The sequence below is a fragment of the Oenanthe melanoleuca genome, chromosome 2 (assembly GCF_029582105.1).
Source record: "Oenanthe melanoleuca isolate GR-GAL-2019-014 chromosome 2, OMel1.0, whole genome shotgun sequence".
NCBI lineage: Eukaryota > Metazoa > Chordata > Aves > Passeriformes > Muscicapidae > Oenanthe > Oenanthe melanoleuca.
The window spans coordinates 102276651-102290723 of NC_079335.1; the positions used below are offsets into that span (position 1 = coordinate 102276651).

Here is a 14073-nt window from a genome sequence, read left to right on the forward strand (position 1 = left end):
TATTCCATTTCTTTTCAACACTATGTTAACCACAGTCATACTAACTAGAAAGTATTTCTCCCACATACACACTCCTTACAGCATTTGTTCTGGTCAAATGCTGACTGGAGACCATGCACTTACCACCACCATTGTAAAAACAAAAGTAGCAGACCTTGCTGATATTTGAGGAGATTCGGACATTTAATTTATTCATGTTTTTTAAGCAAAGTTATGTATCTAGGCAGCTGTATCTGTAACAAAACTGTGTTGGTTATTTTTCTGGGCTCCATGTTTAAATGTACACTTGCACTAAAAATGAGTGTTTTCTCAGAATCTTGATCTTCAGAGATGATCATTTCTGTGAAGAGTACATTCATTACTTGAGCAGAAAAGGAATTGTCTGTCAGCAGAGCCCTTTCTTCTCTATTTATTTTCCAGCTAAGAAAGAATAAGCATCAACACAGAGAAAATAAATTTACATTTAATTTGTTTCCCTAATGACACATTGCTTCTCATTAACCTTTCCTTGGGTGCAGGTAAGAAATGAATTTAAGGAAACAGAATTTTGCAAATATCTCAATATGTAGAGAGGAGGATTATTTTTTCTAAGAAAAGTATCGCCTACCCAGCTATTAACTGATGCTTTTGAGTATTCTGCTCAGGTATTGAAAACATCAAATTGAAAATGTGATATGTATTTTAAAGTATTTGTATGGTTAAAGAGAGAAGTAGTTTAATATGCATTATTTAAGTATTTCTTTCGCTTTTTATCATCAGTGTCCATTTTGAATTTCACTAACTGATCCTCTATTTGAAGCATTAATAGCCAAAATAGCATAACATGAGGATATTGAACATGCAAAAAGATGTATGACAGATAATATAGTATTATGTGGGAAGTAATTATTCTACACTCCTTGTCAAGGGAATTCTCCTGGTTTGAAGGACAGGTGTCTGCCAATAAAGGCAGAAGTTTTCCTTTGAAACAGAGACCTGAATTCCACTCCCCCCAAATATTATAAACGTTTGAATCAAGGACTCTGAGGCAGAGATAAGGGGGTAGGAATAACAGCTCTTTTACTAATATATCTAACTATACCAGCAGAAACAACAGCAGTTATTAAAATTGCTAACAGAACAGAACAGATAACTCGGTTCCAGTCCTTTCTTTAGTTGTGGGCACACTCTCTCATGGTGGGAGTGGAGGTGGGAGGGGGCGGCTGTGGCCGCGCTGGTCTTGGGTGGGAACGGGCTGGAGTGGGCAGCTCCTCGCTCACTGTTGGTGTCCAGGTGATTCGCTGTGTCCGCAGAGGCAGAAGGCTGAAGCAGGGCAGATGCAGGGCAGGTGATCGCAGAGTGTCTGGCTCTCCTACCTTCGGCCGCGTGGCTCCAAGACCGGGGGGATCCTCCTCCGAGCTCACATGAAACATGAGTCCCCTCCGAAAGCACGAGTGCCCCTCTCGACGCCGATCCCACCTACCCTTTTTGTCCAGAGTCGTCAAACATCCGGGGTGTAACCCGGCCAGCTCCATTGGCATGAAAATGGGAAAAATTCTTTAAACTGACACAGTAATAGGAAAACACTCAACCCCCAACATTATCCACCCAATTTGCTACAGCAAATTAAAAACTTTTATGTCCTATACATACATGCAGTTACAGGCACAGTATCATAAATAGTTCACCCAAGAACAAGGTCTCCTTGGGGTATGCATTGGGTCTTTCCATCCTTTTGCATCACCCACCAAGTGCAACCTGGTCTTTGAGCGAAAACCACCCCACGAACAGGATTGTCTTTGCTGGAGGGAGAGTTCAACCAAACAGTTTTTCCTAACATGCCTCTCAGGTGTACCACTGGGACCTTATCTCCATCTGGTGTTCCCAAGGGCTCAGATTGGGCAGGGCCTGCTCTGTTAGTGGAACCTCGGGTATTCACTAACTATGTGGCCTTTGGTAGATTGATCTCCCAGTTCTTGAAAGTCCTCCCACCAGGTGCCTTTAAGTTGGTTTTAAGCAGGCCATTGCACCGTTCGACTTTCCCAGCTGTTGGTGCATGGTAGGAAATATGGTACACCCACTCAATGCCATGTTCTCTAGCCCAGATGCTTATAAGTCTATTTTTTAAATGAGTCCGGTTGTCTGACTCAATTCTCTCAGGGGTACCATGCCTCCAGAAGACTTGCTTTTCCAGGCCCAGGATGGAGATCCGATCAGTGGCATGAGGCACAGGGTAGGTCTCCAACCATCCGGTGGTGGCTTCCACCATGGTCAGCACATAGCGCTTGCCTTGGCGGGTCTGAGGCAGTGTGATATAGTCAATCTGCCAGGCCTCTCCATACTTGTACTTGGACCATCGCCCCCCATACCAGAGGGGCTTCACCCGCTTGGCTTGCTTGATGGCAGCACACGTGTCACAGTCATGGATAACCTGAGAAATGCTGTCCATGGTTAGATCCACCTCTCGGTCTCATGCCCACTTATAGGTGGCATCTCTGCCCTGATGACCTGAGGCATCGTGGGCCCATCGAGCTAGGAACAACTCTCCCTTGTGTTCCCAATCTATCTTTGAGACCTCTATCTGTGCAGCCTGATCTACCTGCTCGTTATGCTGTTGTTCTTCATTAGCGCGACTCTTGGGAACATAGGCATCCACATGACGGACTTTCACGGGTAGCTTCTCTACCCGAGTGGCGATGTCTTTCCACTCATCAGCAGCCCAGATTGGTTTTCCTCTACGTTGCCAATCAGCCTTTTTCCACCTCTCCAGCCACCCCCACAGAGCATTGGCTACCATCCAGAAGTCAGTGTAAAGGTAGAGCTTTGGCCATTTCTCTCTCTCAGCAATGTCCAAGGCCAGCTGATCAGCTTTGAGCTCTGCAAGTTGACTTGATCCACCTTCTCCTTCAGTAGCTTGTGCAACCTGTCGTGTGGGGCTCCATACGGCTGCTTTTCACTTCCGGTTCATCCCCATGATGCGACAGGAACTGTCAGTGAAAAGGGCGTAGCATTTTTCATCTGCTGGCAGTTGGTTGTACGGTGGGGCTTCTTCAGCCCGGGTCACTTGCTTCTGCTCCTCTTTGTCAGCGAGACCAAAATCTTCACCTTCTGGCCAGTTTGTAATTATCTCCCAAACCCCAGGGCAATTCGGGTAGCCAGTCCAGGCGCAGTGCGTGATGAGGGCAATCCACTTGCTCCATGTGGCGTCGGTGGCATGATGGGGAGAGGGAACCTTTCCTTTGAACATCCACCCCAGCATGGGAAGTCAGGGTGCCAGGAGAAGCTGTGCTTCCGTGCCAGTCACCTCTGAGGCAGCTTGAACTCCTTCATAGGCAGCCAGGATTTCCTTCTCTGTGGGAGTTTAATTGGCTTCAGACCCTTTGTAACTTCTGCTCCAGAATCCCAGGGGTAGGCCTCGGGTCTCACCAGGTACCTTCTGCCAAAGGCTCCAGGACAGACCATGGTTCCCGGCTGCAGAGTAGAGCACATTCTTTACCTCTGGTCCTCTCCTGACTGGGCCAAGGGCCACTGCATGAGCGATCTCCTGCTTGATCTGGGCGAAGGCTTGCTGCTGTTCAGGGCCCCAGTGGAAATCATTCTTCTTGCAGGTGACCAGGTAGAGAGGGCTCACAATCTAGCTGTGCTCAGGGATGTGCATTCTCCAAAAGCCTATGGCACCTAGGAAAGCTTGTGTTTCCTTCTTGCTTGTTGGTGGAGACATTACAGTGATCTTATTGATGACCTCAGTGGGGATCTGGCACTGTCCATCTTGCCACTTCGCTCCCAGGAACCGGATCTCTCGGGCAGGTCCTTTGACTTTGCTCTTTTTAATGGCGAAACTGGCTCCCAGCAAAATCTGGATGATCTTCTCTCCCTTCTCAAATACCTCCACTGCCGTGTTCGCCCACACAATGATGTCATCAATGTACTGCAAATGTTCTGGAGCCTCACCCTTTTCCAATTCAGCCTGGATCAGTCCGTGGCAGATGGTGGGGCTGTGTTTCTACCCCTGGGGCAGTCAGTTCCAGGTGTACTGCACGCCTCTCCAGGTGAAAGCAAACTGAGGACTGTACTCTGCTGTCAAAGGAATGGAGAAAAACGCATTGGCAATGTCAATGGTGGCATAACACCTTGCTGCCTTGGACCCCAGCTCATACTGCAGCTCCAACATATCCGGCACAGCAGCGCTCAGTGGTGGAGTCACTTCATTCAATGCACGATAGTCCACAGTCAATCTCCATTCTCCATCAGACTTGCATACAGGCCAGATGGGGCTGTTGAAGGGTGAGTGGGCTTTGCTGATCACTCCTTGGATCTCCAGCTCACGGATCATCTTGTGGATGGGGATCACAGCATCTCTATTCGTCCGGCACTGCCGGCGGTGCACTGTCATGGTGGCAATTGGTACCTGTTGCTCTGTCACTTTCAGGAGCCCCACTGCAGATGGGTTTTCTGATAGTCCAGGCAAAGTGTTCAACTGCTTAATGCTCTCTGTTGCTACAGCAGCTATTCCAAAAGCCCACTTGAACCCCTTTGGGTCTTTGTAGCAGCCATTCCTGAGGAAGTCTATGCCTAGAATATGTGGTGCCCCTGGGCCAGTTACAATAGGATGTTTCTGCCATCCCTTCCCTGTCAGGCTAATCTCAGCTTCCAGCAAAGTATATTCTTGTGATCCCCCCGTCACCCCAACAATAGAAACAGGTACCTTCCCCACATGTTCTGATGGTATCAGGGTGCTTGTGAGCCAGTACTCTATGTTCCTGTGGCTTTGATGTGCCAGGCCATCGCACCCACATTGTCCAATACTCTCTGTCATCCCATGCCTCTCCCTGGCTAGAGGCAGGGCCCCTCTAGCCCTGGTTATTATTTCTTTCCTGGGCATACATAGTGGAGGTTCCTTCCAGGGGATCTGACAGATCATCCTCCCTTCTGTGATACCCTGCACCATTACTTGGAGGTTGAGGCTACCTTCATTTTAGCGCAGTTCCCTCAGTTAGCATTTCCCTCCCTGAGCTGACGCACCCGTGCTGCCAGGACAGAAGTGGGCTTCCCATCCCATTTTCCCATGTCTTCTCCATGGTCTCACAGGAAAAACCACAGGTCAGCTCATGAGGTGTACCCTCTCTCCCTAGCTGGGGAGCGTTGGGTTCTAGATTTGGGGCCTATGACTCACACTGGTGCTGCATTGATCTTTCTTATCTCCTCCCTTATCTCCTCCTTTATCTCCTCCCTCATCTCCTCCATTCTGTTCTGGACCTCTTGGAGGTCCCTGGCCACGGCAGAGACATTGGCCTGCATTGGGCCATTCATCATACTCTCAAAATTTCTGAGTCTGTTGGCAACAGAACCCACTGTCTCTTGCTGGTTATCAGCATTGATCATTGCAATGAAGGTGGTATATTGAGATGGCCCCAGGGTTGCCAGATTCCACAGCATCTGCCCTGTGCACCTGACCTTGTCAGGATCATTGTCATGCTGTCCATCCCTCCCAAAGAGAACCTCTCATACTGCCACTTCTCTCAGCTGCTGGATCCCTTCCTCAAGAGTCTTCCAGCGCATTCTACGGTGGTGCTCCTGCATTCTCTCTTTGTGGACAAACTTCTCTCTCACACTCATTAAAAGCCGGTCCCAGAGGGAAAGGAGGCCTTGCTCCCTTACAAATATCTGGTCCACACCTGAATCCTGGGCCAAGGACCCCAAATCCCTGGCCTCAGTTCCATCCAGTTGCACACCTGTTCCCATAAGGTCCCAGACCCGGAGTAACCAAGTTGTAAAAGGCTCACGGCCCTGCCATACAATGTCTTTACGCAGGTTACGGAGACTATCGTATGAGAGGGATTCGGTGACAATCTCAACCTCTGGCTCCCTTGCTGGTTATGAGTACCCTCCTGGCTGAGCCCCATTATTTAGGTGCCTCGTTTTAATCTTAGATTTTCTAGTTTCCACGGGGCCAACTGCTGCTGGCTGTGGCTGCCCCTGTGATCCGGCTGGAACCTGGACAGATACAACATCTATGGGTTCCACTGCAGCACCATCTGACTCTCCCTCTTTAGGGCAGGGGGAGGGTTTCTCACCAGCTGAAGAAAAGTGCTCCTTCAACATCTGGCTGTGCTCCTTCAACATCTGGCTTTGCACCTTCAACACCTGGCCAATATCCTTCACTAGAGCCCCCACCCACTCTGGGTGGTTCATTTCTGCGGTGGGCTGTGGGGCAGCATCAGGCTCTGGGGCAGCATCCCTAGTCCCCGGAGCAGAGTCATGTTCTGGGGCAACATCCTTAGTCCCTTGGGCAGGGTCATGTTCTGGGGCAATATCCCTGGTCCCTGGAGCAGGGTCATGTTCTGAGGCAACATCCCTGGTCCCTTGGGCAGGGTCATGTTCTGGGGCAACATCCCTAGTCCCTGGGGCAGGGGCAGACTCTGGGGCAGCATCCCTAGTCCCTGGGGTAGGTATCAGGGTTGTTACCCAAGCCAATATTCCATTGTTTCTGAATGCTAAGTAGACAGGCCTATCAGCAACGCCATCCACTGTAAAATAACACTAGCAATTAAAACAGATCTGAAATCCTTGAAAACTGGTGGGGTAGCCTCAAAAAACTGGGTGATGGGTTGGGAGAAAATTTCCTTTGCATTGATTACCTCACAGTAAGAACCATTATTGAAATAACCCCAGAAACACGCAGTTAGAGTACGATAGCTCTAGATCCATGTGGCCGCTTCACAGAGAAAATTAAAAAACCATGAATTCCTGACATAATCAATCCACCAAATGAATCGGATAATAGCTACAGTAACTTTGGTGAGAGGGCCCATATTCAAAAAAGGGCTAACAAATGGGAGAGAGATATCTGTGGCCACATGGAGCCCAAACCAGATTAAACCAGACAGCATGTTGCCACTTAAAAGAGCTGTTACTCCTGTCTTAAATCTCCTCTTAATGCCCTTGGGCCCCACAATGGGCGCCAAAATCTGTCCTGGTTTGAAGGACAGGTGTCTGCCAATAAAGGCAGAAGTTTTCCTTTGAAACAGAGACCTGAATTCCACTCCCCCCAAATATTATAAACGTTTGAATCAAGGACTCTGAGGCAGAGATAAGGGGGTAGGAATAACAGCTCTTTTACTAATATATCTAACTATACCAGCAGAAACAACAGCAGTTATTAAAATTACTAACAGAACAGATAACTCGGTTCCAGTCCTTTCTTTAGCTGTGGGCACACTCTCTCTTGGCGGGAGCGGAGGTGGGAGGGGGCGGCTGTGGCCGCGCTGGTCTTGGGTGGGAACGGGCTGGAGTGGGCAGCTCCTCGCTCATTGTTGGTGTCCAGGTGATTCGCTGTGTCCGCAGAGGCAGGAGTCTGCAGCGAGGCAGATGCAGGGCAGGTGATTGCAGAGTGTCTGGCTCTCCTACCTTCGGCCGCGTGGCTCCAAGACCGGGGGGATCCTCCTCCGAGCTCGCCGGAAACCCGAATCCCCTCTGGAAGCATGAGTGCCCCTCTCGAAGCCGATCCCACCTACCCCTTTTGTCCAGAGTCGTCAAACATCCGGGGTGTAACCCGGCCAGCTCCATTGGCATGAAAATGGGAAAAATTCTTTAAATTGACACAGTAATAGGAAAACACTCAACCCCCAACAGGAATATGTGAGTGTTTCAACTGACTGTGAAGAAAAGAAGAGGGGGAGCAAGGAGCAGGAAGGTCTGAAGTTGGTCGCTTTTGATGTAACATGGTTAGGGCAGTATGTGGTCTTTGTTGCTAAAGGTGATGAGAAGTGTGTAACCTAAGTAAGCGTTGACTGGAAAAGAAGTTACACTGTTATTTTGCTGAGATTATATGATGCATTTTGTTTTATTTTCATTTCTCCTTTATTGATGTGACACATAAGCTCTTCAAGCCAAAGGCTGCCTTTGGTAATGTCTTTGTCTTCCATTTTGCGTGAGACAATGGGACATCTAGCCATTGCTCAGCTAATGATTCTGCAAGAGTCCAAATAATCATAGGTAATAATAGAATAATACATGAGTAATATACTTCTACAAAAGTTATTTCTATTTAAGCTACTTAATATTTTCTGAGTATGGAAGTTAAACATCATAAATATTAAACATGGCCATTGTTCCTTGTCCTTACATTGACATTTTACTCATGATTTTTATTGTAATGAAAACTGTTTTGTTGCTTTTGTTTTGTGTGTTTTGTTTCTCTCATAGACTCAAAATGCACAGCAGCTCCATGAGAGGATCCAGTCTTCTAGTATGGATGCAAAGTTAGAAGCACTGAAAGACTTAGCCAACTACTCACGGGATGTTACATTTGCCCAAGAATTTATAAACCTGGATGGGATTTCCATCCTAACACAAATGGTTGAAAGTGGCACAGAGTAAGTATTCTGCTTAAACTCTGGCGTTTCTTCCATGTGGGCTGATTTCATGCTCTTTTCTGAGTTGAGGAATTAAATATCTCAAGAGGTCCAGGTTGCTAGGATAGTATATTAATTATGAATGAGATATTGTTTTTTTAATTTCCCTTAACAATGGGCTGGTCAGGACTGGGGATGAGCAAAGGAGGGAGTCACAAGTACCGCCTGTGCCATGAAGTTTGGGGAGATTGATGTCCTAGTTTCTTCTCTATTCATTGGAATTTAAGTAACCCGTTGAAAGTATATTTGAAGGCTGATATTTAAGTGATATCACCTAAAAACTATGTTTTAAATTTCATGTTACTGAGAACATGTGTGGTTAAACCCAAATGTAAAAAATGCTTTTACTTTATTTCCATTTTTTATGGTTTTTATTCTGAATGGGATTTTTTCTAATACCAGTTGGCTTTTCTGACATGAAATTGAAAGCTGACCTCTAAAAATACACTCATTCATACACAATTTCATGATTGGTGAAATTCAGGACCAAAGTCCTGAGAAGGTGTCCATTGGCTTAATGTGGAAAGTGCAGCAGACAAGTATCTACTGGATTGTTGCACTATTAAATTATGCTCTAACAATAAGCATTTGATTTCAAGTAAGAGATTTGCACTTAATGTCAAGCTCTACTACACAGGAAGAAGTCAACAATACCCACACCATCTCCTAAGAGAAAGAAAAGTGAAATCAGTTCAAACCCCCTCATTGATGTGCTCGTATTCCCTTGGATTCAAGGAAGTAAATAGTGTTAGGAGGTAAAGCAAAAGTAGTAAGTGGTCTTTGAAGTGGAGTACAAATGGTCTCTGAGGGTCTTGTATAAGATATACTGTGTATTTTTCGCAGAAAAATTAACTTCTTTCTAGAATTCAATAGTCTATTGGGCAGTGCGGATTGGGCAGTGTTATGTGTTGTGTGGTTAATGGCTTATGGGACTCTGAATCCTTATTGTCTAACTATAGCTATATACTAGATTTCCAAAAGCTTGTGGTTTAATCTTCAGCATTTTGGGGTTATGGTCTTTATTTTTTGCAGTGATGTGATCTGTGATACACATCACCTGTTATGCCACTTTAAAAAAAAACAACTTCTAGTTAGCAAATTTGTCAGCATGTCTTTTATTCATGTAGTATTTGTTGTTTACGGACCAAATTAAGTTTAAAAGCAAAGACAAGTTTAAGTTGATATAAACACGTGTACACAGTTGCTGTAGTAATGAAAAGGATTCTAAATGGACAGGCTCAGATATGCCTGCGAAGATCAGAACACAGGAAAATTAACAGTCACTGCCCTTGTGGTTTGTTTTGTTGTGATGGTTTTTAAGCTTAATGGTTTAACTTACTCTACTGCAGAAGGTATTTAAACTAAAGCATTTTATGTTCTGTTGAAACAGAGAGGGGGCATACGTGTTTTTTATAATATTTTCTTTTAGCTGTGCTAAGACTAAAGCAAGTGCCCTCCTTACCCTTCAGATGTATTTGTACTGCTGTTTTATAGCTGTGGGATGAGCCAAGCTGTAGCAAAATTGTCTGGATTAAAAATAACTATTTGGGAGGGAAACTACTACAGGCAAGACTGCTGTTGAAAGAACTGCCTAGCAAATTATATCCTGCAATAAATCCTGACTGAAAGTATAAGTTTTCAAACCACACAGCAGGCTTGTAAACTGGACATAGGAACACAGATTACTGCCTTTTTTAAATTATTATTTTATTTTTGTAAGTGGCTGTAAGTTTTGAGGGATTAAATTTTTGTTTAGCTGATGTAATGTGTCATCAAACTTGCATTGACTGAAATACCTGTCTAATGTATTTATCAGTGTTTCTGTCTGTTGGGAGAAATACTCTTGAGTTTGGGCATTGGACAAAGACTCAGACTGTAAGAGTTTCCAGCAGCTTCACATGTTAATGAGCTTAATACTCACTGCAGTCTTTCATGTTCAGCAGTGTAGACATTTTGCAGCTCCTGAAGGTGTCAGCAGGTCAGTTTTTCCAAGTCTGGTTTTGGAAAGGGAGTTGTAAAGCAAGAACATCTGTGTTATGCTTACATTCTCTTCCACTTTTATACTGTGCATCACTGGCTGATGAGTGCATATTTAACAGAACTTGGGATTTAATAAAAGGACCAAACATACACAGGCACAGCAGCCTAAGTCTGCCATGGTGCTTCTGCTTTCCTTTCTCCTCTCACTTCAAGGTACTGAATCTGTTCCTTTACATCAGGGTCTGTCACTCGCAGCTGTGTCAGCACACTGAGCAAACAGACAAACTACTTCCTTAAAAGAAAGAAAAGAAAATTTTTATTTTTTTTCATTCAGTGCCCAGGCAAAGAAAGGCAGCTGGAATCAGTTAGTTGTCCTCTTATGGTCTGTTCTTGTTTTTGCTTGGACTCTCTGCACTGCTGTTAATAAGAGGTCCCACATTAGATGCTCACTGAACAGATAAATCAAATTGAAGGCCCTGCCATTGCTTCCAACCTGGGCTCAGCACCCTCAGCAAGGTGGCTGTGTAGACTGTGCAGCTGACAATGTCACCAAAATGCTTCAGAACATAAAGCTTTTCTCTGTGTCCATAGGTGAACCTACACTACTCTCTCAGTGTCAATAGGTGACTCCACGCAAACAATTACACTAGCATAATGAAGGGCAGAGGGCAGATATTAGAGGAGGAATGAGGAGCCAGAAATTTCTGGGTGGAGCAGAAACTTCTTTCATAGACCAGTTTTAGAAAACAACTTATTTTATAAAAATGCATTTAAGATATATCTTCACTGTGGAGTTATCTTAGCCACTCCTGTAGAGCCAGACTTGTTTGAATCAGGCTATGAGTGACCCATATAGCTGAGACAAACCTAATGTCTTGGTGTGCTGAGAGATGGTCCAGCTCCCTGCCTTCTTCTCCCATTTCTTCTGTGTGAACTCCTGTTCTTCAGCTGTCTTGGTTTGAAAGACAGGTGTCTGCTAAGAACGGCAGGATCCTCTCTTTGAAATGGAAAATGTAAATACCCTCTCTCCAAATTATTATAATTTTTAAATTAAGGGGCTCTCAGGCAAAGACATGGGAATAGGAATAACAGTTCTTTACTAGGAAAAATTAAAATAGAAATACACTATTACAAAAAACAAACCCAAAACGCTGACAGAGTCAGAATACAACCAGACACCCCAATCAGGGTGTTTTTGTAACAGTCCATTTAAATGGTGGCTGCAGTCCTCCTGGAGTGACAGATGTAGTTCTGTTGAAGGAGTGGTCCTGTAGAAGGGACCCCTGGGTCCACCCCCTGGGTGGAGCATCTCCCAACAGGATGATGTAATTTTATCAGTCATGCAGTGGGACTCAATGGCCCATTAACACATTAAACAGAAGATATCTTCCTGGAGGAAAGATGGGGTGTGGAAAAGATAAAGAACACTGCCTCACCTGGTTTTTAACACATGGTCCATTAGCAGAGGGTATCTCTCCCTGAGATAAGGATCACTGCTCCACCTGGTTTCAACAGATGGTGATAGAATACGTACTTTTGGTCACATCCTGTATTGCAACCTAAAACGTTCGGCGCAGTCCTGCTGTTTTTTCCAGGAGTTGGTTCCAGTGTCTGCATGTTCCACAAAGCGAATCCAGCCTGTTAACTTACTGGAAAGTACACGATTCTGTTGGAAAACTAACTCTCTAAAATTGGTTTTCTGCTCAGTTAGGGACTTGAAGAAACAAGAGAGGAACTGGTCATGAGTGGATGTAGAAAAGGCCCTTTTTTTTGCGGCAACAGACCATTACAGTGGCCTAGGTATGTCCTTGAGCCACAACCTGAGAGCAGTCATGGTGGCTGTCTCTGCTCATGTATTGCACCCTAGGAACTGGCACTGAGACTCTGGGAAAGCAGGGATGGGACATACCCTGTGGGGTGGCTGCTGTTGTTCTGCAGGGATCCCCTCTGTGTGCTGTGCTAGCTGCCCGTGGGTTGATGCAGCTGGGAAGACCCCTACATCTGTAAGCCCAGGCTGAGTGGCACTTCTGTTCATGGTACTGCAGCTGTGCTAGAAATCGATGAATTTTGTTAATTCAAGCTTTATTCTCTATTTTCCAAGGTGGAAGAAGGAATCATGTCTTCTTGCTACTCCAACTGTGATAACATAGTTCTTTCATTCAGAGCTGTATTCCATAGTCGAGCTTAGAACTTGTGTTTCAGAAAATCATGATGTAGCAGAAGACTGTTAAAGTTGTGGGGGTTTTTTCTTGATTTTTCAGAATAGTTGTGTGACTGGAACAGACTCTCAGCCATCCTTAGAAAGAAAAAAATTCCTCATAATTCCGTATTAAGCAAGGAAAGGTAAACATAATTCATGTAAATATTGAGAGACCAAAGAGTTGATAAATGGAATCTATTATTTATTAATATATTATTTATATTTATTTTTGTTATTACTAGTAATACGAATAAGGGTGATCTCATGACTGGGAGGGAAAGGAGGAAGGTCTATGCAGAATTTTCAGCATTTTTTTAATCAGCATTATCCTGACCTCTATGACTTGCCATTTGGATGAATTAACACTGTTTCTGCCAAAAAATAAAAGGAAAAAAAAAAAAAAAAAGAGAGACTATGCTAAGCCTATCTGTCTTGACAGTAACCAGAGCAGAATTGTTTCTGCTGTTGTTAAGAAGATTATTCTCCAGACATCTGCTTCATCGATGGGGCTGTGCTAAGCAGCTTTTATTGTCATACAGCCATGGCACAGGAACATGCTAGTTGATGCTGCTAAGACAAAGTGGCAGATAGCCTGGTAGCAGATAGTTTTAATTATAAGAGAGTTATGATTGCTTACTATGCAGATTGGAGAAAAAAAAACAACCCCTTGCCTTTAATTGTGTTAGTTGTTAAATTTTGCCATCTTCCTATTGGAAATAATAAATGCAGCTAGATGTAAACTTCTAAATAAATGTATATTTGTATGGGTTTTGTGTCTTGACTACGAGGAGCCTTCTATTGAGCACATGCAGTTGCAGAGTTGGCTGCTGTACAGCTAGAAGACTCTCAGAGATCAATTTTGCATGTTTTAAGGACAAATTGCATTGTTCAGTGGAATTGTAGCTCTTGGCTTGTCTTGCAAAGATAATACTATACACCAGCCCTGTGGAAAACTGAAGAGAGATTAGTTTGGAGTTATTCTGACTTCAGCACAATTTTTGGGACAGTTGCTCATATACCTGCTGGTGGTTTTTTCCATCCCAGTCTGATGAGTATTTCAGCAGTGCTGTCAAAACATTTAAGCTCCCCTTGCTCACAGTAACTTGTTCCTGTCCTGTTCCATCTGAAGAGTTATACCAGTGCTGTTTCTACCAAGCTGGACTGGAAGACTGGTGTAGGTTATGAAAAGTGACAGTAGAGGCTACTTTTAATACAATATTCCTTAACCCAGTTTAGTTTGCTGACTGAGCTCACAGCATTGCCCCAGAAAACAGTTATGTAAGCACAACTCACTAGATAAATGGAAAATGAATTTTCAGAAGATAAAAACAATACTAAGCTAATAAGTTTCAGCCCCTATATAAAGTAGTCTTTTTCCACCCTTCCTGGCTACTGGCTGTGTAATACCTGCTCCCTTTCTTGTTCAGTTTAAATGCTTATTTTACTCATTAGTGCTGCAATTGAATTTGCTAAACTGCCAAAAACTCAGCTTGCTAATGG

At 44.5% G+C, this 14073-nt stretch overlaps 1 protein-coding gene across 10 annotated transcripts in view; it reads left to right on the forward strand.

Annotated features, from left to right (window-relative positions):
• Nucleotides 1-14073, forward strand: part of ELMO1 (engulfment and cell motility 1) — a 312086-nt gene that overhangs the window by 82100 nt on the left and 215913 nt on the right. For all 10 annotated transcript variants that reach the window (XM_056483191.1, XM_056483198.1, XM_056483192.1 and 7 more), the window contains one exon: nucleotides 8185-8354. In XM_056483191.1, coding sequence (XP_056339166.1) covers nucleotides 8185-8354 — 170 coding nt within the window. The remainder of the gene's footprint in view (nucleotides 1-8184; nucleotides 8355-14073) is intronic.